The sequence below is a fragment of the Carassius auratus genome, chromosome 31, assembly GCF_003368295.1.
Source record: "Carassius auratus strain Wakin chromosome 31, ASM336829v1, whole genome shotgun sequence".
NCBI lineage: Eukaryota > Metazoa > Chordata > Actinopteri > Cypriniformes > Cyprinidae > Carassius > Carassius auratus.
Window position 1 is genome coordinate 4,977,875 of NC_039273.1, and position 25,485 is coordinate 5,003,359.

Sequence of the window (25,485 nt, forward strand, 5' to 3'; positions counted from 1 at the left end):
GGGTAGTAAATCATGTGTCTGTTTTTAGAAGACCTTTACTAAAAAGTTCAGATCCTCCGTATGAGGGTGAGTTGGTTACAAAGATGAAATAATATGTTCACACAATACTATAACTGTCTTTATCATCATAGCAAAGACTGCAACGCGGTTGTGTTCATGAATGTCAATCAGTTTATATATGATGATGTGTCATTCTAGAAATGAGACATATCTGGATGACATTTTTTAAGGCCAGTTCACACCAAGGACTACAACTAAAGTTTCAATAATCATTCTGTTCACACCACAACTATAACAATAAAGGCACAGAGGAACCATATAATTGGAAACACTTTTAGAACGATTTTTACCAGATGATGATTATACAAAGTAATGCCAGTTAAAAAGAATACAGCTTCAGAGAATTTGAGCATTTAAAGCAGCATACTACAAAATTTCAGTACGCATCTATAATAAACAGAACATTATGGTGCATTAAAGTGGATGCTAATATAGTTATTGTTATAATTCTCTTTATAGTCCTAGTTCTTGGTTTGAATGGGAGATAGTTGATGAAATCATATAAAATATGGTTGCAGATGTTAACATAATTGTCAGCCATGAAAAGACTTATTGGGATATTTCACCACAATATTGAATGCTAAATGAATTTGATTTCTACTGAGTGGGATTCGAATCATTATTCTGTTCAGGGGGCTGAGAAACTAGCATCTTTCTAAAATGCATGAGTGATTTACAGCAATAGAGTGTCATATTTTAATTTAACAACTATCTTTTATGCAGGAATCATTATTTGCATTCTCAAACGTTTTCTTTCAGTTGTTGTGGTGCCTACTCAGGTAGGCTTTTTGGCGGGCTTTTAGAAATGACGTTTCCAAGGAGAAGGCAAATGTAGGGTGCATGCGGGAGGTGTTATGCGGATGGCAGGTCAGTACAAAACATTCAGTTAAATATATACCCTCAGCCTATATATAATTTATATATAGGCTGAGGGTATATAAGGTATATAAGGTGCTGCCTGCCAGTTGTCTCATCATATCCACCTTTTTTTTACGTAATAGCGAACGCGGTCATTTCAAGGTTATTTCGTTATGACAACTGTTTATGTTGTCGACTCACTACTACAGTTTCTCAGAGTGTAATTTTTTACTTTGATCAAAATTAGAGTAAAACTGTAATATTGTGAAATATGAAATATAGTGAGCAACCATTACTTAAGTTCATGATCCTTCAGAAATCATTCTGCTAATGCAGATGATATAATATGCTCAATATGTGTTTAAAAAATGTTTTGAAATTTTGTAATCAGCGGGAATCCTGCCCAACAAAGAAATACTCGATCTCACAACCCCCAATTTTTTCAATTCGACCACTGGGTATATTTACAACCAAATGCTGTTTAAAGAGGTTAATGACCTGGGAAAACAAACCGGCTAATAGCTGTGAAGGATGAGGACATTTTTCACTTGATATCATCACAGGCCCTGACAGAGCCGGTGCCCTACAGCTGAATTAAGTACATTTAACTGGCGCCCCCCAGGGGTCTGGATTTGTTCAGGTTGGCAGTTTACTGCAGGCTTAAGCTACCGAGTGGAACAAAATCTTGTAACAACCAAGCAAATAGTGTTTGCAGCAAATACTGTCTCATGAGATCCTATGCAAGTCTTTGCTGTGTTGAATTAAAGCTGTGTCTGTATTACAGTGTATCATGACTATTTTATGATTGCCTTAGATCTTACTAAGGGCTGGGGGCTTTACACTGCTTTCAACTAGCCTTTGTATGCGTTTTGGCCATTCATTTACACAACTGCATTTTGGGGACCCGAGAAAACACACTTTTGAAAACAAATTTCAAAGTGTACGGTTTTGAAAATGATACCTTTAATATCTCTGTGTAACTATAAAATTCAACTTTCAGTCTATAGACATGCGCTAGTACACGACAAATGTGTATGTGTGAAGGCGTGTAGTGTTTCTTTACAAAGTGGCATCAATAACTACTGGCTTGTCATTTTATTATTTATTTTTTTTTTTTTGTGGATCTGCGTACATGATCTGTACATGAAATTCTGCAAAAAACAAAACAAAGCAAAAACATTTCCATTTTCAGTAAATTGATGTCATGTTAATGTACCAAACTAACCAAACACTTAACCCTAAATAGGAAATTAAAACATGTAACTTGTCCTACACTATTTGGTAATAGATTTGCGTGATGCCTCAAATCATGTTGTTTGTTGAGGAGAGGTGTCCTGGAACTAGCCGTATCAAATAGGGTTGCAAAGAGGATGAACCTTTCTGGTAAATTTCCTTGAACTTTCTCAAAAATTTCAAAAGTTTCTAAAAAGAGTTTTCAGAAATGTTCCACCCCTTTGCAACCCCTAATATCAACACACTTGCATGGCATTTTGGAATTATTTTACATTTTGGCACATTGTTGATGAATTCGTTTGATTTTGTACATTCTCATTTGTATATTTTTATATGACCTGCTTGCGCCCCACTGATGGCTAGGTTTGGCGATGGGGTTAGGGTTGCATTTTATGCTTTTTTTCGGACAAAATATCAAACTGTATGAATTTACCGAAGTGTAAAATAGTTAAGATTTCTCTTTCTAGTCGGGACTAGAATACTAGAAGGTGTTCTGACGTTTAGTGTTTTAGTGTGTTGCTATGTGGTTGCTGGGGTGTTCTGGGTGGTTGCTAGAGTATTGCACAAAAATAAAGAGCTCTTCACAGTAGTGCTGCTGTGCCTCTGTTTTGGAAGTTTTGGAAGAGCTACATTCTTGCCAGCTGACTCACAAGATAAGAGTTTTTATGTGTTAATCCAACACTGTTGGCCTGGTAAGCTCCATCTGACAGGAAGCAAGCCTACGCTCCCACCCGGCCGCTTCTTCGAGCCAAGCTATACTCGTCCCCAAAGGTCACATATATATATATAATGCTTATCTCCCCTATAAATGTGTCCTCAAGACCAAACACTTGCTCTGGATCTGTGGACTAAAGTCTGCAGTGGGAAGTACACCGTTCCCAATGCAGCATTTCTGTACGAGCAAAGTGTTCATACGGATGCAAATGTATTTTTTACCAGTAACTGCTTTATATCAGAGAATTGTGAGGATGAGAGACTAAAATAGCATTTGCTTTTGCAAAACCTGTGATCACCATTATGCTTAGATCTTGTGAATGGAGCTGTTGCATGGTTGCTAAGCTGCAGTTTTCAGTGTGTTGGTTTCAGTTTTCAGTTGCTAGGGTGTTTTTGGTGGTTGACAGGACATTTCTATGCAGTTCCCAAGATGCTCTGAAAGGTTTTCAGTGTGTTGGGTCTAGGTGGGTGCACCAAAGCAATCCACTGAATGTCACATTTAGTTTTGTTTGCCATATGAACATTGTTATTAATATTGCTCAGAAAAGTATAAGCACAACTCGATTGAACACACTTTCATGATTTAAGACGAGACACTTTAAGCAAAAACATCTATCTCACGTATAACTATAGTTTGAAACAGCTGGTTAGTTTTCAGCATAACAAGATTGTTATCTTAGACAATTGACTGAAAACGAATGCAGTTGTAAGGACCACACACGTATTGGGCTCTGAGAACATGTGGCTCAAAGAATATACACAAAGTCCTCGCTGAAGAATAAAAGTCATGAATGCTATTTTGGGGTACAGTGTCTTGACTCTATCAAAATGTCCTTGTACGGATTAGTGCACTAATTAAAATGTTAGCCGATTCTGTTTAGGAGCATATATAAATTTCAACACTAACCACATAGTGGTTACACGCTGCCAAGGGGGTAATTTTACAATGTTCAAAAGTAAACATACTCTGACATGTTTTCCACAAGTCTTTCTCAACACAGAAGTTTTTCTGGCAAAGACGAGGTGTGAGGTGGAACTTTTGAACAACGGAAAACATAATCAGACCAACTGTGGGAAATTTCTGACATTCCGCAATAGCAAAAATGTATCTTTGGATGGGATGCTGAAAACGAAGCAACAATAGAGGGCTATTGGCATCCCTTGAGACTTCAGTCTTGATTTAAGAATTACAGAGGCGAAAACATATCCGGTCAAACAGCTACAAGCAGCTTTGTCTTTAAATATGACACCAATTAGAATGGCTTGAGATCAGAATCACTTGTGTGCAGGGGCCAAAATGAACACTCACCAAGTGCCAAAAATGGGTAAACATTGGCTTTGGCGAATTAGTAAACCTAAACAAGATTTTGTTTTAGGAACTGCGGCATAATACATGGTTGAAATGCATGAGTCTGAATTGTGAATTCTAATAATTCCAATCCATGATATACAAACTGTCTCCTAACAATTTTGAAAAATCTTTGAAAGTTCATTAAAGCTCACAAAATAGTTAAGTATTATGATATTTAAGATATTAAAAAACACACTTGCTGTTTGGATGCTGTTTGTATAGCAACGACTTTACTTTTTGGCCTCTTTCGTCAACTGCAGCTTGCACAACAACAAAATGAACTTCCACGATTTTACCTTACAAAGTTTCAGGTTGCATTTGATTTATGGTGCCACCATTTTGGACACCGCATTGCTGACCATCGTGATGACCCGAGCACTTTATTGACCATCATAACAGCAAATTTAGAAACAACCATGTTGTCAAACTAAGATGCTTTATTCAGGGCAGGAAAATGAATGGCGAAGAATGCCAGTCATGCTAACCTGACTATTTTTGCTGCTCAATCTCAGTGAGCTGCTCTTATTTGAGCAATGATTTGACAGTTAGTGTGGGGTTTACACGAGGACATGTATATGAACATTTAAAAAGGCCATTCAGCTTCAGAGTTGTTGTTTTATTTTTGAGTAGCTGGTATATCTTTAAATTTATTTTGAAGATATCTCGTTTAGTTGCTACTTTATTAGAAAGACATCACATTTCAAAAAGAAATCCATCAGGGAAAATACTGACTTTATCATAGACAATTTAATGCAACTAAACTCTACCAAACCAAAAAAAAGTGCTCATATTTGAAGGGGTGTTTAAGTGCTTAGGCATTAAAAGATAACATTAAAGAGATATTTCTCTGCAGTGACAATGGGATGTCACCATAAATGTAACATTTTTCTAATTCTTTCATGCAGAAGTCATGTGTCAAAATTATGCTCCATGAAGTAAATGAAGGGAAATACATTTATCACTGTTTAAAATTTTTACAGCACCCTTCAAAGTATTATTTTGGACCATGAAGTGGAATTGTTCTTGGCGTGAAAATACATTTTTGTGAATCTTAAACTGATGCTGTATATTGTTTTTTTTCCCTAAAACTCCACACATTTATCAAAGCTGTCCAAAAAACATAATTCCATGTTAAGGCACACATATTATCAGTAAATGTGTTTAACAGTTTGAAAATAGTGAAAGGATTGTTTCCTAGTCACAGTTCACTCTATTAAACACCAGACAATACCCATTGTATGATTTCCCATGACACCAAGCGTCAACCAGTGCTCCAGACTGGCCTGTGATCTCTGCGCTTGCATCATTGAAGGCAGATAAAGTTCAGGGTTCTGCAAGTGGAGATCATAGTGTTATAGTCATAAATTACACATTCCACAATGCAGTGGTCCACTTCAAAAACCTGAGAACGGAAAAGCACCAGCAGCTGCTTATTGGTCATGTTCATGGTAATCAGGTCAAATCGAGCCAGTCGGGTTTCTTATCTGGTTTACAGGTGTGAACGTCCACAGTTTCCTCACAGTCGCTACACTCCACAGCGCAGCACCATTTGAACTTGCACTCGCATTTGCTCACACGTTTTACACGTGTGGTGTCGTACCCTCGGCCGCAGCACATGACCTCGCAGCCGTCCATGCCTCTGGAAGACTTGTTACACACCCGTCCTGCTGTTCCCAGAGAGCCTGAAATATAGAAATGCAGATATAGAATATATCAGGGTCATTATTTTCCATTTAGTAAAATTATTCCATTGTGAGTCAATAAGCCATTCACTTATTCAGAAAATGTTTACATGGTAACTATAGTGTTTCCGTGGGACAACTGGGTGTTTTCGAGTCTGGGTCATACAGTATTTCATCTCAAAATTAAAAAAATTATAAATTATAACAAAATACAAATATACACTTTAAAATGTAAAAGATTATCAATTGAAGTATATTTTACTTAATAATGAATGAGCAAATTTTTCTTCATCAGTTGTCTTAAATGTAATGTGTCTGAGTGCTGAGTTATCGCTTATATTTAATTTTTAATTTTGTATTTTTAATTTCAATATTTTCGTTATTCCTTACCTGCTGATCGGTCCATTAGACAATAGTCTGGAGAGTTCTCAATGTATACTAGATCATTTTTGGTCGTTTTCTTGTAATGGTCTGCAACCATGAAGCCTGAACCATCCTGGTTCATTGTGACCTCAACAGCAGTATTATACTTCTTTCTTAAGTAGTCCCCCGTTTGCCGGAAATCAGACATAGCCAGCCAGCATGTCCTGAGAGCACATGACCCACTGACTCCATGACACTTGCATTCAGTCTTTATGAAACGCTTTACTGCCTAAAGAAAACAGAATTCAACTCATAAACTATGAACCACTCAATGAACCAGATTAAAGATAAGCTCAATTAGCTTTTCTAATATTAGAACACGTTTTAGAAACCCCTTCAGGATCATAAGCTGATTACTTGGGTTTTATTTTGCAATGAGAATCAGTCAATTGTGGCAATTTTGACACTTACCATTCTCCCACAGCGGTTGTTGTGCAGATTCATCAGTGCTCTGGCATCTTTGACCATCCTCTCTCTGGCATCCACAAAAGCTTTGGCAAACTTGATACCATAATTGATATTGTCGCTACAGCCGCCCCAGTCAAAGTCTCCTTCTTTATCTCTCGCCCGGCCTCTCCTGAGGGTGTCACAACTGCAAATCTTCAGCTCTCCTTGACTGCATGCTCTGGTGATGGCATAAACCACACCGGCAGAGGATATTGCATAAACGAATGCTGCTTCACGGCTACCTGACGGAGGAGAAAAGTGGGTATTTTTTTTATATTAGCATGTTAAAAATGCAGTTATATTGTAATGCTTCAAAAATAAGTTGTTAGTGTATAATTTCTGCAACAAAATAGGTTATGCACACCGTTTTATATTGATTTTAGTGTCAAGTGCCAGTGTCAGCTGGGTTACAGTTGCTTACAGAAAGTGTTTTAACATTTAAAAAGTTCACCAAGCAAGCTAATGAGGCATAAGGCTCTTACTTTAGTGTGAAATCCACTGTGCTTTTGTTATATCAGCTATCTAACATCGTCCCTACTTTTAAGCCCCTTGGCTGGCCTAAGTGCAGGAGGCCACCCGAATACTTTCAGACATTCGACTGATTTAAGATGACACTCCTTCACCTTTAGTTTGCTTTTGTCGATTACACACATAGCCTTGAGGTGTGTTTTTTGCCAATGTAGTGCAAAATGACCCCTGTTTTGCTAATTTTCCTCCTCCAGCTCGTGCACTGAGCCAGAACAGAGGGTGATATGTCAAAAAGAGCAGCTTTGTCTTTCTGCCAGAGTCATCTGCACAAATATTTACATCTCCTATTACTGTTTATATATCAGTCTGTAGAGAACCCCCTCCGACTAGCCACTTGTATTTGGAGAATATCCACTCTCTGTCAGACTTTCGCCTATTCTTTGGAAGTGGAGACTTTTCCCCCACCTCTATTCAACCATTGACTTCATGGTTTATACAGATTTGTTCTTGTATCATGTAAAGTGGTAATGTCGCGCTATTTACTGTACACCTTATGGGAAAATATGCATGGGTGAATCTCACTCCTTTCTTTTGATTTTGGGGTGGCTCTGGTTTGGTAATATTCACCTCTGCACAAAGCTTGATACTTTATAGAATATGATGCTTTTATACATGATACAAGGTTGCATAGTTCATGTACGTCATGTCTTATTACTGTATGAGTTTGATCTCAGCCATTGTTAGGAATAAAGTGTAACACAAACACTGACTGCGTAACATGACACGGCCGAACACAGTATGGTCTCTCTCCAGCGTGCTACAGTTCCAGCGATGGTGTCGGAACTGGTGCTGGCATTCTCGGATCCACTCTTTGGCTCCCTCTCCGATGGATTGCATGAGATCTGGGTGTCTTTGACAGAGTTGCCTCTGCTTGTTCACCAGCCCTGGAATGTTGTCACATATGACCCGTGCACCTAACGCACCAATGTACCTGCAGAAACAAACAGAGTCGCATTTGTTGACTATTGTGTCAGCTAAATGGATAAATCTTATGTATAAATGTCCATTACTATTGCAATAGTTGGCCAATGTCTTGTGATTATAAATCAATTTAATGCATAATTATTTAATCAATAACGTTTGAAACTGACTTTATTGTTTTAGTTAGCCTGCTCTTCTGGGTCATCTGTATTTGAGATTTAATCTTCAAAGTTCATGTTAGACACAATTTAATACACGGCTTTATGGCATGTTTGATTCTGGCTAGTCAATCATTCTGTGGTCAAATATTTTTGCATAGTAACCACTAAACTGAATAATTGCCTGTTTTCCCGCCCAGCTGATTTCCAATAGATGTGCTACTTTCATGTCTCAGTCTGTTTTTTCACCGATAATAAAATAATTTAATCTTAAATAAATATTTAATGTTTCTTTATTTAATTATATATATACTTTATTTAAAATATATTGCTATAATGAGGCTATGATACTTTACTGTGTCTACAAAAATTTCTGTTCACAGATTCTTAAATACATTTTTACCCAAAAATGAAACTTCCAACCAAGTCTCATGAGAAAATGTAAACATTTTAAAAGGTGGCCATTTCATATGAATTTGCATGATGTGATTCGTACAAAAGTATACAATTTTTTGAAAAAGGTCTACCCCAAACCCATTTCATTAAACTTTGCGACTGATAAGATTGTATGAATTCATGTTGTATACCAATTCGCCAAAACAAAAAATAGTTGCAAATTGCCATGACACTGCATCTGAAAATTCTGTCATCACAAACTCGAAGATATTCAGAAAAAAATCTTTTTTTCTCCACGCAGTGAAGGTCAGTAGGGTCCAATTTTGCTTTTATGTTCCAGAAATCAATAAAAAGTCATACAGGTTTGGAACAACATGAAGACAAGTAAATGATTAATTATTTCATTTTTAGACAAATTAACCTTTTAAGGGCTATTTCATACTCTCTCACTTAGATATATCCCAATTTGTCCCATATCCCACGGTTCTGTGTTGACAAATGTCTAGAGTGCAGCATGAACCTACAATTTTAATAATAATACCTTTCATTTTTAGCCAGCCTTCAAAACACTCAATGACACCATACATCATAAAAGGAAAGCTATAGAAAAATACAAAGCTAAACAAAACACACAGACATACAAATCAAACAATCAGTTCATACAAATATTACATTGATATTTGTCATTATGTTGCAGGTTTCCTGCTAAACAATCTGACAAATACCTGGTGGACTCTTCCTGTTCAAGGGCACACACAAACACCATAGGCAAGGTTTACGCTGTGCTCAAGCGCTCTTGTCTCCTTCCCTGATCTCATTATCCACTCAGTCATGTCTGGGTCTGTGTTACCACACTCCGTACAAACTACTGAACAATTTCCACTCCTCTTATGGCTGTCCCTATCGTTCTCTCTCTCGCACACACTGACATACTAGTGCAAACATAAGGCCCAGTGAAAGACTGATTCCTCTCGCTATAGCATCCATGGGAGGGCCTGCTGTTGTCGGCTTTGCACGGCTGCCCTGTTGATCCTTGACATATGAAAACACAATCTCGCTCCAGAACACTTATCAGCTGTATGCGACTGGGATTGGGAAAGGCCGCTACACATGAGCCAGAAAACTGCTATGTGTGAATTGATTGCAATGATGACAACAATCCCCATAATATAAATTACCGTAGAAACGGAGAGATATTTATCACAATTGGCTTGCATGGTTTTGGGCACAAAGGGGCAATATACGTATAGTTATTTCAATATAGATGACACAAATGATAACCCTTCTTTTCCTATTCATGAAATACGGTATTATTGACTATCATGAGAGAAACCCAGCAGTCATTTTAATTGAAAGTATAAAAAAATAGCATGGAGATTAACATGAGATTATGTTGTTTACTCAGCTGTGGGGTGCTAGGCAGTGCGCTGACTATGTTGATATTGCTACCTCTGAGACATGATGGGGAACTTATGAATGCTGCAATTAGAGACATTTTTAAAGCCGAAGTCTGCCATTGTGTCATCATGTCTGGTGTTATACAGTGAAGAAATGGAGATGAAAAGCAATAACTACAGAACTAAATCACTTCAAAACACCCTAGCAAGTGTGTTTATCTGTGTTCAGCATACAAGTAAGTCTTCTGATCCAGACAAGCCCTGTCATAAAAACAGTCTGGAAAGTGTTGATCAATGTCAAAGACATTAGACTCTGTATTTGCTAACAACTGCCTGAGATTAAACAGTGGTGTATGCATTTCTGCCATCACCTGCAATCTAGAGCTTTTTTCTTTCTGATTGTCTCATTTTATCTGACTTTTGCAGTAATATTGGTGTAATTATACTTATAGATTTTTGTTGTTTATTTGCCATTTTAGTACTTTAGTATTTTTGTCATTCATATATTACTAACTGTACATCACTAACTGCTCGCTCTTTTTTTATCATGCCCTGGACTATGAACCAAACTGGTATATATATAAACATACATACATACATACATACATACATACATATATATATATATATATATATATATATATATATATATATATATATATATATATATATATATATATATATATATATAAATGTTACACCACAGGCATTATATTAGCTATATACATTTATATACTTTTTCCATAATGTTAATGTCAATCTAGACTCTCAAAAGTATTTTTATATTAGCTGGAAATGAATTTGTATTTGTATGATGATATGACCTGAGTCATATCTAGTGACTAACAGAAGTCGGAATTTGAGTTATTGCAAAATGGAAATCTACGTGTTTTTCCACCCATACAAATGTGAAATGCTATATTAAATATGATGTAGCCTATATATAAACTAAATTTAAACACGCTTTTACAATGGTTTCATCTAGACAAACTCTATTTTTCTGGTTAAATCCTTACATTCAAATGAATTTCTCTGAACTTCAGTTCATTTTAATTCTGCTTCCTGATCTAGGAATTTCCATCATGAATTTGGAACCATTCCAGATTATCAAACAATGTTCAAACGAGATCTTAAAATGAAATTCATATATTTTTATTGTTTTTCATTCGCAAATGAGTTGTTGTTATGGTCCTGGATTGTGATATGAATTCAATGATCGTAGGCTACTTGTTATTAGGAGCTTTGTTAGTTCTATTTTAGGCATAAATTAATCAGTGCCAGTGAGTGACTCTTGTGCCACTTTAAATAAACACTTACCACCAAGACGAGTCCACGCTAGGAGTAAACATGAGCAGCAGTAAGATGAAGGGCAGGTAAATCCTGTGAGCGGTGACGCTAGGTTCACGGCGCGCCGCGGACGCGCTTCCAACTCCTTTAAACTCTCGCATGTTGAACACGGTCAGTTTGTAAATGTTTCCAAATCAAAATAATAATAATAAAAAATATATAAAAAAGGGAAATAAAAGGTCGCAGGCTCATATCAAATCGTGAGATCATTTATTTATTTTATTATTATTCAAGTAACGTTAGTGTATCTTTCCACATTAGAATCGATAAAGTTACTCAGAATGAAAACAGAAGCATCCATATAAAATACTTAATATTCATTAGTATCCAAATGGAGTTCTGTCGAAGAGCCGGAGGGATCTGGATATTGTCGTCAAAATAGTTATCACTGTTCCTATTTGCGTCCGAGCCGGTCCAGTGAGAGAGGTACAGTGTCTGTCCCGCAGATTCAGATCCAGAGTCATATCTCGGGCTGGCTGGTGGTTTCTGCGCGCTCATTGGCTGGAGTAAGCACGAGGAGACGAGATGAATGAACGCGCGTCTACACTCATTTCCTAATGCTGTCACAGATATCAGGCGCGCTTTTCAACGCTCTGTTACTCTAACCACTTACAACGAAGCAGACCATCGTTTTTGGACACTACCACAATGGTAATACCATCTATCTATCTATCTATCTATCTATCTATCTATCTATCTATCTATCTATCTATCTATCTATCTATCTATCTATCTATATATCTATATAACTCAATGAATACCTTCTCAACAAAGATAGTAGCCATGGCTCATATATTTTGGGTCGTGACATTGTCAGTATATGTACATAATCACACCAGCTTGCTCATAAAATACACCACTGGTAGAACTGCTTAACAACAAACATTAATACAAAGTAAACAACAAAGAGCTCAAGAAAGAAAGTTTCTGGTCACTTTGACTTATACACTATCCTTTAGCTTCCTGTCAAGATCATTAGAGGAGGAGGAGGATATACACGCATTAGGAGATAAGTTGATGTAGCATCCATTTTGTTTGCATGCCATTAATTTACTCATGTTAAAATAATCTAAATATATAAATTTTAAGTCTTGGAAACAGACACTCAAATATGCAGGCAAGGAACTGATTGCTATATATTTTGTGTGTGTGTGTGTGTATGCGTGTGTGTTTGTAGCAATTACACGTCTAATCACTTCCTCTTCCTCTGCAAGCTGCACTATTTCAGGTATCACAAGTTCTGTGCTATATTTCAAATATTAAGTAATAGCAGTGATGCTTGCCTTAGCAACCACCACTAAATATGATTAAATGTCAAAACTAACTACTATTGGAGCTCATAAAGTGGAGCGCATCCTTTTTTGTTGTCTCTGTGTGACAAGAATACTTAACCCACTGGGACTCAGGATGTGCACCAATAATTAGTGATGTCCTTTCTGTACTGAGAGGTCAGTGCCCTCTCCTCCCCTGATCTAGAGGAGCTGGTGATTATAGCAGTGAGTGGGAGACAGATTTCACTAGGCCAGGCATGCGTCCCTGTCGGCCTTGCAACCTCGACTTACTGTCCCAAACAGGAATGTTAATTAGCAGCATCCACCAGAGGGGGTGACCATCCCCTGACACACAGGACATCTGATAAACCAGTGTAGTCAGCAGAAATAGCACTCAACCCACTCAACCATCCATTTCAAGTGTGACAAATAAATATCATCTGTGATTTTTTATATATTTTCTTTTAACATCAACAACAAAATTGGATTAAATCTCAAAATAACGTTATTTCACTAAATATTGTAAAAACAAAACAAAAAACAAACACAAAATATATAGCAGTATTATATGCAGTAAACTAGTGCACTAGTATTCTTTTCCAAAGATGAATGGCTGAGAATACGTGATACTGTGCCCTCTGCTGGCTGGATTTATGCGATACAAATATGGAAATGTAAAATCTTTTGCTCTAGTCTAGCCCATAGCTACAAGAATTAGTTTAGGCCATGGGTACAAAAAATTATAATGGTTATAAAAATAACATTTATTTCAGATCACAAAATAAAAAAAAAGATAAACAAAAACAACATTATAATGTGATAAACACAACTGTAACTTTCGGAATCTGAGCGACACAAATATTAGGCTAAATATCAAGTACCTTTATTTAGATATACAAAACAAACTGCTATGTGAGAAATCAAAGGGTTGTTTGCTCATGCAATCTGTTAAATATTATAGTTCAGTGTATAAACTAGATGACACGGAAGGATAAAATGATCAGATACACAATCATGTGATGTGCACTATTTCTATTTGAAATCATTCTAATATGTAATTTATTCCTGTGATGGTAAAGCTGAATTTTCAGCATCATTACTCCAGTCTTCAGTGTCATATGATTTTCAGAAATCATTCTAATATGCTGATTTGCTGCTCAAAAAATATTTCTTATTATTATCAATGTTGAAAACAGTTCAGAAGAACAGCATTTATTGTAAAATAATCATATAAGTTTTAAAAAAATGTCTTGACTGTAACTTTTGATCGGTTTAATGCAGCCTTGCTTAATAAAAGTAGTAAATTATTAAAAAAATCCCAAACTATTTAATGGTAGTGTTCATATATATTTGTTTGAATGACAATATATAAAACTATTTATTGAAGCTGGTGACTGTCTGTGATAAACAGGTGATTTTTCTCATGGTAAGATACAGAATGTATAATGTATTCATGCACACAACATGCATCTGACTGAGATGGTAGTATTGCAAATTTACTTAGAGAAAATATACATTTCTAATATTCTAAAACTGCATTAAAAAACCTGAAATGTCCCTTACAAAAAAATACAAATAATAATCAACAGTGTTTGACACAATCAAGTTCATCATTTGTGCTAGCTAGCCGCTAGACGGCAGCACCAGATCTGGTTCTTTGCTGTTCTCTGAGTTGCTGCAGCGTCCTCACCCGACCGTCATTTGAGCCAAGTGAGCAGCCCGGAGTGTGGCCGGAGAAGGCGGTGTGTCAGCGAGGCCTGGTTTTTTGGGTGGGACTGGAGGTGGGTTCCCTCTGGAAATAGTTGGAGACCTGATGGTGGGAGACAACATCCCAGAATTTGCCAGTGTGCGGTAATCTGTGCCGAAAGGGGAACTGTTGGGGGATGTTGGTTTGCTGGGACTCTGCTGAGTGCTGAAGCGACTCGGGGCATGTGTGACGCTGCTGCGGGCCGCTTGTTTAGAAGAAGTGTTGTCTGGTGGAGTCACATGGGCTGCAGAGGGCGAGAAGTCACATGGACTATTCGGAGGGGAGGAGAGGGTCTGGGAATCTTGATCAGAGGTGCCCTGGAACTTGTGACGGGCTGCATGGAAGCGCTGGTTGATGCCAGCCTGGTATGCAGCTTGTGTGCTGGGCATGTCAGGGGATTGATTGATGTTTGTGGGGCTGTGAGCTTGTGGATTGGTCTGAGAGCTCCCATTGGTTAACATGCCCTGCTTCTCAAAATTCCCATCTTCCTCTATAGGAACATGGTGTCCGTTCATTTTTGTCTGCATCTTATTTGATTTCTCTTCTGCATTGTTCATCTCTCTCCTCAGCTTCTCTAGTTCTTCCTGTAGTGCTCTGGAGCGCACTTCCTCTTTTCTTAATCTCAGCCCAAGCTGTTCCCTTTCAGTGTCAAACTCGGCCAGCAGCTCCTCTCGCCTCGCCTCCGTTTGCATAGCCTGCTTCTTTTCTTCCTGGAGCTCCGCCCTCAGAGCCTGATTGGCCGCTCGCTCACGATCGAGGCGATGGCTGATTTCGTTGGAGCGCTGGGATTCCTTATGGGCACGTGTGCTGGAGCGTTTGCATTCTCGTCTCAGCGCCGTCATAAGCTGTTTATGCTGGACTCGCTGCTCTTCTAACTGATCGTACAGTCGTTTGTTCTCCCTTTCCATTCTGGACATCTTTGCCTTCTCAAACTCCAACTAAAAAAAGTATTACACAATAAACCAGTTGTTGGAAATAAACTGACAGATTTATAAATTTACAAAAGAAAATTACATAAGACATTTATCTGAAAATAAACCCTTCTTAAAAGTTTAGGGTTGTTTGTGGATTTCTTTTTTTAAATGTTTGTAAACGAAAAACTCTTACACTCAGCATAGCTGCATTTATTTGATAAATAAACAGTGAAACAAATATTTAGAAATATAAAAAATGTGTTTATTTATTTGTTTTTAAATGTAATTTATCCCTTTGAAAGTAAAGCTGAACTCAGCATAGCTGCACTCAGTCAAACATAAATATTTTGAAACATTATTACAATGTATTTATTTTTTAATTGTTACTATTTTTTTATGTAATTGATCCCTTTGAAGGCAAAGCAGATTTTTTTACATCATTACTCCAGTCCTCAGTGTCACATGATCCTCCAGAAATCATTCTAATATGCTGATTTTAAACATTTCAATGTTGAAAAGTTTTTCACAATACATTATTTGATAAATATTTATAAATAAACACCATGTATTTAAGAGTTACTTTTGAATGTTTGAAAAAAAAAAAACTTTTGAACAGTAGAATGTCTGGAATTATTAAATATTGTGTCATTTCAAGCACAAACCTCACAAAATTTTGTTACATTTATGCTTAAAACAAGAAGAAAATAAGGGAAAACAACGGTATTATGTAAAAAATAAAAAATACATCACCTTTCATATTAGCATTAGTTTGCATTTGTAAAAGGATATTTTGCTCAAAAGTAATATCTAATTTTTCATGACTGAGCTCCTAATTTAACATTTTATTCATACATTTTATTGATGCTAGAAAACCTTTGATATTATTCATTTATATTTTGTGGGCAATTTAATATAATTAATATTATGTTCTATTTATATTAAACAGCATTTTTTATTAAATACTGTATTTTGACAAAGGCTTCAGTAATCTGATCTGTTAATTAGACATTTTCCATGGGATCTTTTGTTGTAATATGCAAACATGTGCATATTTAATCATATGATACATAATAATTTGCATATTAAATGTGTAAAAGCAAAATTGAAAAAATATATATTTTCATGTATATTCTAATAGAGCAACAACTCATTATTATTAAAGCAAAATAAATTGTAGCCTGTAGTCCCTCAAATTAAGATAATATAATTGAAATATAGTATTTTCAGTTCTTTGTACCTGCTGCAGGAGGCGCTCTCTCTCCTTCTCCAGGATGTAAGTGACGTCGTCTCCTTCTGCAGTGTCCTCAGCATGCTTCCTCTTCTCCTCCTCCAGATCAGCAATGACCTGAAACCACCACAGAGGGGCGAAAGATTGAGATAATGATTAGCCTATAAACCAATCCAATCAGTGTAATAAATCGATTTACATGATATGATGCTCACATTAGTATCGATGTCAGTGGCTTTCAGCTGTTATGCAGTATAAACTCACCCTCCTGTGTCTGGTCTCGGCAGCTGCCAGCTGTTTCAGCATCTTCTCTTGCATCCTTCTACAGTGTCCGACCACCAGCTTCAGGACCGCCAGAGGATCCGAGTGAGCCGTGGCCCCACAGAACCCTTCTCGTCTCTGGGAGGAACTTTCTCTGTCTCCCCTGGTCTGGCCCGAGCTCTGGAGGACCTCACCGTCTCTCTGTAGGGCCAGGAACGGGTCGCTCAGGTTGTATTTGCCATATCGCTCCCAGATGTAAGAATCTCTGCACTGGGCCTGTAGCGAGACAGAGACAGATAGGTATTTATTGAATTAATTTAGATGGATTTCAGCTAAATTGTCAGTTAATTAGTCTAAAAAAATCTAATTTTCCATAATCTTTTGATATAAAACAGCTATTCGAAATCTGTTATCTTGGTAGTTTGGTCATTTTTGTAGCTTTCATTCAAAACAACTCTGCAAGCTTTGTAAAGAGGCCTCTACTTTTTGTTCTTTCACACAGACACATTCAGTACAAGCTTGTGTTAAACAGGAAATGAGATGATACAGAGCACATGACCCTGCCAAAAGCAACATAAACCAGGCTCTGTATGTGTGTGTGTATGTGTGTGTGTTCAGCTCCCGTTTGTTGTTTTAAGTAAGAGGTCAAGCAAGGGGTCCATAAAGGGATTAAACAATTGCTCCAGTATAGGTAGGGTCAACGCAGTGAATGGGGCACCAAAAAAAAAGTTCCAGCTGGAGTAATTTAATACCTCCTGAAATGACTCTCAACTAAAAGAACTCATTTGACCCAGACAAAAAAACAAACCCAGGGAAAAGGAACTGAACAGAACTGTTTGAACAGTGAAAAGAGTGTCACTGAAAGCTAGAAAGAGTTACCCAGGGTTGCCAGGTTATTGCTGCATGTTCTGGGTGGTTGTTACTGGGTAGTTAAAACAAAATGTCCAGTTCCAGTTTCAGTTCCCATGAAGTAGAGCTGAAGATCCTTGCCCGAACCCGATGGGACCCAACGGGTTCGGGCTAAATTTATATCATCTTACGCGGGCTCGGGCCGGGCTCGGGCTTCGGTTTGCGAGGTAAACCAGCGGTCATGTGATGCGTTTCTATTAGCACGAAAAAGATGCGAAAATGGATGTTGAGTAGGTGTAACGGAGGCTTGCCTCTGACAATTACGTTTTGGTTGCACCAGCAACTAAAGCAAAGTCTGAGGTGTGTAAAAGTTTTGACCATGTTTATAATGAGAATAATGAGTGAATAATGACGCACCATCATCTACAGTGGATTAAATCATTTTCCTCCACAAAAACATGTAGACTTAGCCAAATTTCTGAGTAAAGGTTTTTTAAATGATAACTAAAAATTCATTGGGTCTTAAATGCATAATGTGGACAGAGTATTTAGGCTAATGTTGTCATTATTCTTTTATTAAATGTCAGCTGCTAGTGGCGAAGCAAATCCAGTGGAGCCTTTATCTTAATTTCGTTATTGCCAAAATACCCATCTTAATTAAAAATTGATCTTAATTTAATTTGTTAAAAAAAGACAGTAAATATTTAAAAATTTAAAAAAATTATTTTTATTGAATCTAATGACTCTTGCTCTAAAATATTTTTGGTACTTAAACTATGGCGTTTTTGTAGGTGTCTTTTATAAATCATGGTAAGAATTAATAAAGGTCATTTTTTGTTAAGACAAAAAAAAAAAAAAAAAAAGCAGGACACGTTGGACAACTTTAATTATATTTAAGCTAATTACTTGAATACAAGGTAATTTAAGCTCCAAATAGCTCAAATAAACAACAGCTGTACTGCTTTCCATTCTATATTTATGATGCTTTCAATTGTGTGTGTGTGTGTGTTTAGGATAATAGCCTGAGCAATTATGGGGGACTTGGGAAGATTAACCTAATGACTTTCTAATGACTTAAGATAAGTCAGCCAGTCTGGTGCCTTTAAACAATCTCTATTATATGTGTGTTAGTCTATCTGACAGATAAAGATACCATAAAGAGTAATTAGAGAGACCAGGGATAAAGGTAAACACCACACTGACAATACTCTCAAAAAATCATATGAAGCTTTTTAATGACAATATATTTATGTTGTTAACTTGCTTGAAACTTTGAGCCGAACACCTGGAAGGTATTCTTTCTGGAACTCCAAGTCTATTTACTTTGTTAGTCATTAAATATTTTCAAGTTTAAAAGTCAACAGCTGCTGAGGGCCAAAAATAAGCATTGAAATGATTATTTGAGCACAATACCATTTAGTTCTCTTCTTTTTTCAGAGAAAGCACCACCAGCAAATTAATGAATCGTGTTTGTAGTAAGTACGATTAGCATGGCTGATGAAGTTATACAGAGATTAGGAGCTGTTGTGATGTGACTTCTACCCTCCTGGTGATTTCCCCTTTTTCTTTTGACCTAATGGAAAAGGAAATTTGTAATGTGTGTAATAGTCAAAGCAGAAAAGTCATGCTTTAATGACCTCATTCAAAGCAGGCAGTGAGTGACAGAGATTGTTTGACAGAACATGCCAGAACATCACCCCTAAAACCCACAGAGGGTTTTAGAAGACATATGTAGTTGGGCTAAATATATGCCATCTACTTAAGAAGTCACTTAAAAGCGATTCAAAGAATGATTAATGCCTGAATCTACTGTTTTTTTTCCTCAGTCCAATGCTTTCGAGAATAGGAATGCAGCAGATATTATCTGTGCAGCCTTCCATAGAGCTTTATCACAAAAATCATGATCTGAGAGCACAGATGCTGAATTTTATTAGCATGCTAACATGATCAGATGAACCAGCGGCACTACTATAAAGTTGAAAAGCTGATGGTAGACAAAAGGAAATGTGTGTAATAATGTTTTACATGTTTGTATGTGGCTTTGCAGAGAACAAACAACATTCAAAGTGTATTTCGGAAGAAAACAAAGCTTGATCAGGGGCCCAGAGTACTGGCATTTGCACTGACGCACATGGTATGCTCAAAAAGGAAGCTGTCTTGCTCACTGTCTGGCTGATTTTGAGTCATTCCTCATTTGCCAAATAAGTACATCAGCTTCATCCACAGAATGAACTATTGTGATTGACAGAAAACTCACATAAAATGGTCCAGGCTATATATATATATATATATATATATATATATATATATATATATATATATACACACATACACACACTGTACCAATATAATGGTCCTGAATGATTGCTATATATTTACATAGTATTCTAAAGTGCTTAAAAAAAAAAAAAGACAAGAAAAAAGATGTAATAGATTTGGTTGATCATTCTGAGTTCAGTTTGGTCTGCTGGATCTGGCAACATTTGGAATGTTGGTGTGGGACGAGGCCCAGCAACAGCAAATGGAATGTAGTAGGAGAAAAATAAAAGTTAAGCAGAAAAGAGTTTGATGAATACGAGGTAAATACGATATACCCTTGTTAAATCCTGATGAATGCTGTTGAAGTTCACGTTGAGAATGGTAACATAAAAAACAGCAAAACACAGGAAGTACAACAACAGTTTTAACAGTGGGTATGATCAAATATCAATCATTCTGGTATTATTTAAGTGTAGGTCATTGGCAACTATTACAAAAACATGTGAGATGTTTGTTGCACAGCTAACCAAGAACTAACAGCAGCATCATTTCTAGAGTAAGGACAAGTTTTATAAAGAATAAGATGTTTTTATAAATGTATAGCCTTTAGATATCTTAAACCAAGCTTTGATATAGATGAACTATACACTGAAGTTTCATAGTGTTTAATATACTAGTTTTTAATGAGCTGGCATGTACATTTGAGCTCTGAGCCAGACAAACATCTGGGTTTCATTGAATGATACAGCCATAATGTCTCTCGTGGGTATAAGGTCTGCTGTGCAAAGAGTAAAACGTGTTTGACAGTGAACTACTGTCAATAGACAATTATTTTACTGAAGCAAACTATTACTGAAGTACTGATTTATCAGTATTGATCAAATTTCTCATTCACAAACAAAACCTCACCAGTTAAACAATCCATGAAAACCAGGGATGGACAGAAAATGTGTTTTAAATAATTATATTAATATTAAAATAGTTAGAATTTGTCAAAATAATTACATTTTTAAATTGTACACACACACACACACACACACACACACACACACACACACACACACACACACACATATATATATATATATAGACTTTTCCAGGCATGCAATATTCTTGTGATACTTGCTCATATGTGTGTGTATGTGTGTGTTTGTGTGTGTATTCTGAAGAAAATGAAACTAAATACAACAAAACTAATTGATTGCAGATTAGCATTCTGTTTTCATCAACTAATGTGACTCTCAGTCTCAGCTATCGAGGTCATCATAAAATGAATTCAGGACAGTCAGGGTTTGTTTATATATTTGGATGATGGGAACTCTCTAAAGAACACCAAGAAATACACACCGCAAGATCATAAAAGCTGCCAATCACAGAGAGAGTTTCCTCCCTAACGGTGTAAACCGATGTATGACTTGTGTTGCATCTGCATAGATAAACATGCAACAACAGCGCTGTACGTAGCTGAACATCCAAACATCTTGAATGGATAAATAAGTCCAGATACTCCTAAATAAAGTGTACATGACACAGGAATTATTTTTTTGTTGTTTCATATTGTGATGCCCATTTTCTTTCTGTGCATCACACACAACTATCATATAGCTTGAGAAGGCCTAGATGTGTAGTGCACAGGTCATAAACCAATTGAACAGCATATGGGTTTGGAATGACATGTGGCTGCGTAAATAATGACAGAACTTTCATTTTTGAGTGAACTGTTCCTTTAAGAACTAAGAGCAGCACGATTTGCCTGTACTGCCATTGATTGCTGCTTACAAAGGAACTAAAAAAAAAGCATTCTTGTTCATTGACGGGACTGGACTAACCTTGAGTGCCTGTATGACAAAGTCTCTGGCCTCCAGCTCTCCCTCAAGAACACTAAAGAGCAGCAGCACATCTCGCTTACTCAGAGCCTCCACATTCAGCCTCGACTCCTGAAAAGACAACAAACCGGTGCAAGTGAGTGGGTGACAAAGTACGAAATAAAACTAAAATACAGTCAGAGATTCTAATGACTTTTTTCGGCAAATCCTACACTATATAAGGATAATGTTTATAATAAATTGTTTGGAGAACATGCAGTCAGGCAACAATCCCCATGTCTACAAATCTTCTCCCTTCCTTTCCATCTGCAGACCAAATGACTAGTCTGTTGTATTCTCCATGTGCTTGTCCTGATTATACAGTGTGCTGCTTATTCAGTGCATGGTATAATGAAATAAACAATGCAAACCCAGAGCAAACAGATTAACTACATACATTTGCTTAAGGTTTCCAGAATGGATACAGCAAGCAGATGTTTTCAGTTACTACTGCCATTAAACACAAATACACTTGCAGGCATATTTATCACAGAAACACACTACTGTTAAGAAGTTTGGGGTTTTAACGGTTTTTGAAACAAGTTCTTCTTACATTCACCAACTGGCTGCATTATTTAATAAAAAATATAGCAAAAACTAATATTGTGAGATCTAATTACAAGCTAAAAAAAAAAACGTCTGTTTTTTATTTGAAAATCTTTAAATTTTTATCATCATTACTCCAGTCTTCAGTGTCACATGATCCTTCAGAAATCATTCTAATATGCTGATTTGCAGCTTAAGAAACAAAGTTGAAAACAATCTTATTTTTCAGGATTTTTGATGAATAGGAAGAACAGCAGCATTTATTTGAAAATGAATCTTTTGTAACATTATAAAAGCCTTTATTATCACTTTTGATCAATTTAATGTATAAAACTGTTATTTTCTTTTTTAAAAAATATCCTACTGCCCCCCAGCTTTCGAACAGTAGTGTAATTATTTTACTTTAAAAAAATTATATTGTGCATCTCACTTTCATATTTTGCCGTGCTCTTAGCATCAAGAAACAGACTTACCAAATCAGACAAAGATTAAATACATTTTGACTTACCAGTAATTGCACTAAATCAACAACCTGAATTAAGCCCATCACAATTTTCAGTCTAGCATTTATGCTTCATCAAAAGCCATTTATTTTAAGCCAGTCCTCCTGTAGTAAACAAAGAGTTAACAGGCTTTTCCAAGAACATAATGCTGTTCACAGCTGTGATCTAAAAAAAACCACTCATTCCCATGTTGTTTCTCTTTCTGTGCAGTTCACAGGAAAAGAAATAAGAAGGACATTTTTTCCATTTTACTCATGAGTCCAAGCATGTGTCGCACATCACAGCTAAAGCAGCATTCCACGACTTTTCTGTTGATAGACAGCTAGAGAAAGAGGCTTCTTGTTGGAAGGGTGAGACTGACTGAAATTCCTTCCCAAACTCTCGCTTCAAAATACTTAGTAACTGTGCATGAATAACCTTGAAAGCATCGAACCAAGAAAGTGTGCACCATAAATGCTTGACCCTGCGCTGCAAGCTTCAACTCAAATAATCTTATGAAACTCAATCTAGATTTCTACATTCTGACACAACTTTGCTTTTAATGGTGCTTCATTTCGTGATTTTTGTGGTTAGACAAAGTTTCCACGTCATGAAGGAGTCTCAGAGTGTTACATAATATGGCAGAGACGGAAGACGTCCAGCTACTGTGCTCCAGCTGAAATTTGGAAGCTTGACTTCCACGTCAGAGCTGCCATAAATTGCATTACTGTTTGCAGTGCATGAATTCAAATTCTTCTTTTCATCTGTGTTGAGCAACTTTAGCCGTCACGTTCCTTCTGATGTATTGTGCGCCAATAGATCCTGCATACTAGATCTGAGGCCATGAAGAAAGCTTTCATGGTTTGCGGTTTACCCATTCAAACAGTGCTAATTTGAATCGTGCTCCTAAGCAAAGCCAAACATTATAGACGCGCTAATTTCACAAGTTCACTTCATAAAGCCCCCCAAAAATAATATCATGCATCAGTAAGTACTTTCAATTACCTAGATATATAAGTATGGAAAATATCTCTCTATACTAAAACTTATGATTTAGAATGAAACATTATAGGAAAAGGTTTTAAAAAAAGGGAAATTTGTAGGAATCTTTATACATCATAACCTTTCTTTCTTGTGCACTTGAAGATGATCTGATAGTGTTCTGCATGGTTGACTAATTTGGCATTTCCTTTTTACCGGTGTCCATGCCTTTCTGAATTAAATGGTGCTACACTATTCAACATCAGCCCAAATGCTTCTTAAATTACCCAGCATGTCTCCCTGGAGCTAGACTGAAGCAGGCAGTGTTTGAGTCCAAGCTCACCTGACATGTCAGAGGGTAATTTATTTTATCCTCAAGCTGCTTGTAAGCTACAAACAGATGGCCCAATGTCAACTTTTTGGTTGATTTTCTTTTGTTATCCATCCAAACTTAATGTAACGTTACTGCCTTCGACCGCTGTTTTGGGTTCACTGGAGTTCTTATGACGCGTAACGTTAATGTAGGCTATATCATGACCAAAACTTATGAACTATTAAATTCAATATTTTCCCATTGATGCAAAAATGCTGCCAAGGTAGACAGTGCACTATGTTTCGAAACACAGCCTTTTACATTTGTGCAGCTCTAACAAGCAAAAAGCTGTAATAATAATAATAATAATAATGATAATAATAAAAATAAGTAAGTAAATAAAATCAATAGAATAGAATATTTGGACTGTTTTTTTTCCATCTACGTTGCAATGTTAGCACAGTTGCTGTCAGAACTGTTGACTATTTAAAACTGTAATTAGCATTAACTATTCAAACTATTCATAAACAAAACTTTCTCTGCCTCTCGTGTGCATTTTTTTACGTTACTCTCTTTTTATATAACGTTACGTATTAAGTGATAAGTTATAAAGAGAACATTCTCACCGTTGCGGGTGCCATGCCAGGTTTGATGATCAGTTTCCAATATCGCTTATCGGGCAGCACCGTTGGTGAAAATCGGCTTCACTGAAGTTCATCTGCTTTGAAGGAACGCAAACAGACATCTTACACAGCCAATAGGATGGGAGTGTTTCAGAACAATCGACCTATTAGAAGCGAGACGCAGAGTTAGGAGGCGGGGCGTAATAGGAAAAGTTTATAAAATGAGATTCTTTGTGCAACGGTGAGACTAGAAAGCACGCTTCGGTCCAGAATTCCCAACACGACATATTTGGACGGGTTTCTGTGATAAATTTAGTTTTTATAGTATAAGGGTCGAGTTAAATACATAAACACTCTAAAAAGTAGCCCTAAATGTTGAATGTTAGACGTTAATTTGGGTTAGAAACGCAAGTGTGCCGCCTAGTGGTGTCTTATTGGAGTAAACAATAATATTTGGACACTTGGTCCAGAGTTTAAAAAGTGAAAAATCTCTAACTGGGTAGCATTTATTTAAAGAAAAATAGAGCAGAATGTTTCGCAAAAATAAGTTAGTTAGGTTTTAAAGGGCAAAAAACTACATTTGTTTTCAGGCTTTGTTTGGTATTTTAAATGAAAAAATTATAATAAATGA

At 36.6% G+C, this 25,485-nt stretch overlaps 2 protein-coding genes across 3 annotated transcripts; both read right to left on the reverse strand.

Annotated features, from left to right (window-relative positions):
* Nucleotides 1-4,424: 4,424 nt before the first annotated feature.
* Nucleotides 4,425-12,480, reverse strand: LOC113050295 (protein Wnt-2b-A-like). Its single transcript, XM_026213113.1, has 5 exons — nucleotides 11,486-12,480; nucleotides 8,007-8,227; nucleotides 6,733-7,010; nucleotides 6,289-6,550; nucleotides 4,425-5,898 (listed from the first exon to the last, which is right to left on the reverse strand). Exons 1-5 carry the CDS (start codon nucleotides 11,614-11,616, stop codon nucleotides 5,669-5,671), a joined length of 1,122 nt encoding a protein of 373 aa, XP_026068898.1. The 5' UTR covers nucleotides 11,617-12,480; the 3' UTR covers nucleotides 4,425-5,668.
* Nucleotides 12,481-14,004: 1,524 nt separating this feature from the next.
* On the reverse strand, nucleotides 14,005-25,412 carry LOC113050294 (CTTNBP2 N-terminal-like protein). Of its 2 annotated transcripts, none has more exons than XM_026213111.1 (5): nucleotides 24,858-25,412; nucleotides 21,874-21,981; nucleotides 16,940-17,212; nucleotides 16,685-16,792; nucleotides 14,005-15,471 (listed from the first exon to the last, which is right to left on the reverse strand). In XM_026213111.1, the coding sequence occupies exons 1-5, from the start codon at nucleotides 24,870-24,872 to the stop codon at nucleotides 14,473-14,475; spliced, it is 1,503 nt and encodes a 500-aa protein (XP_026068896.1). In that variant the 5' UTR covers nucleotides 24,873-25,412; the 3' UTR covers nucleotides 14,005-14,472. The 2 variants fall into 2 exon arrangements, with proteins under 2 accessions (XP_026068896.1, XP_026068895.1); XM_026213110.1 differs by lacking the exon at nucleotides 24,858-25,412 and adding an exon at nucleotides 22,964-24,322.
* Between the last annotated feature and the right edge of the window lie 73 nt (nucleotides 25,413-25,485).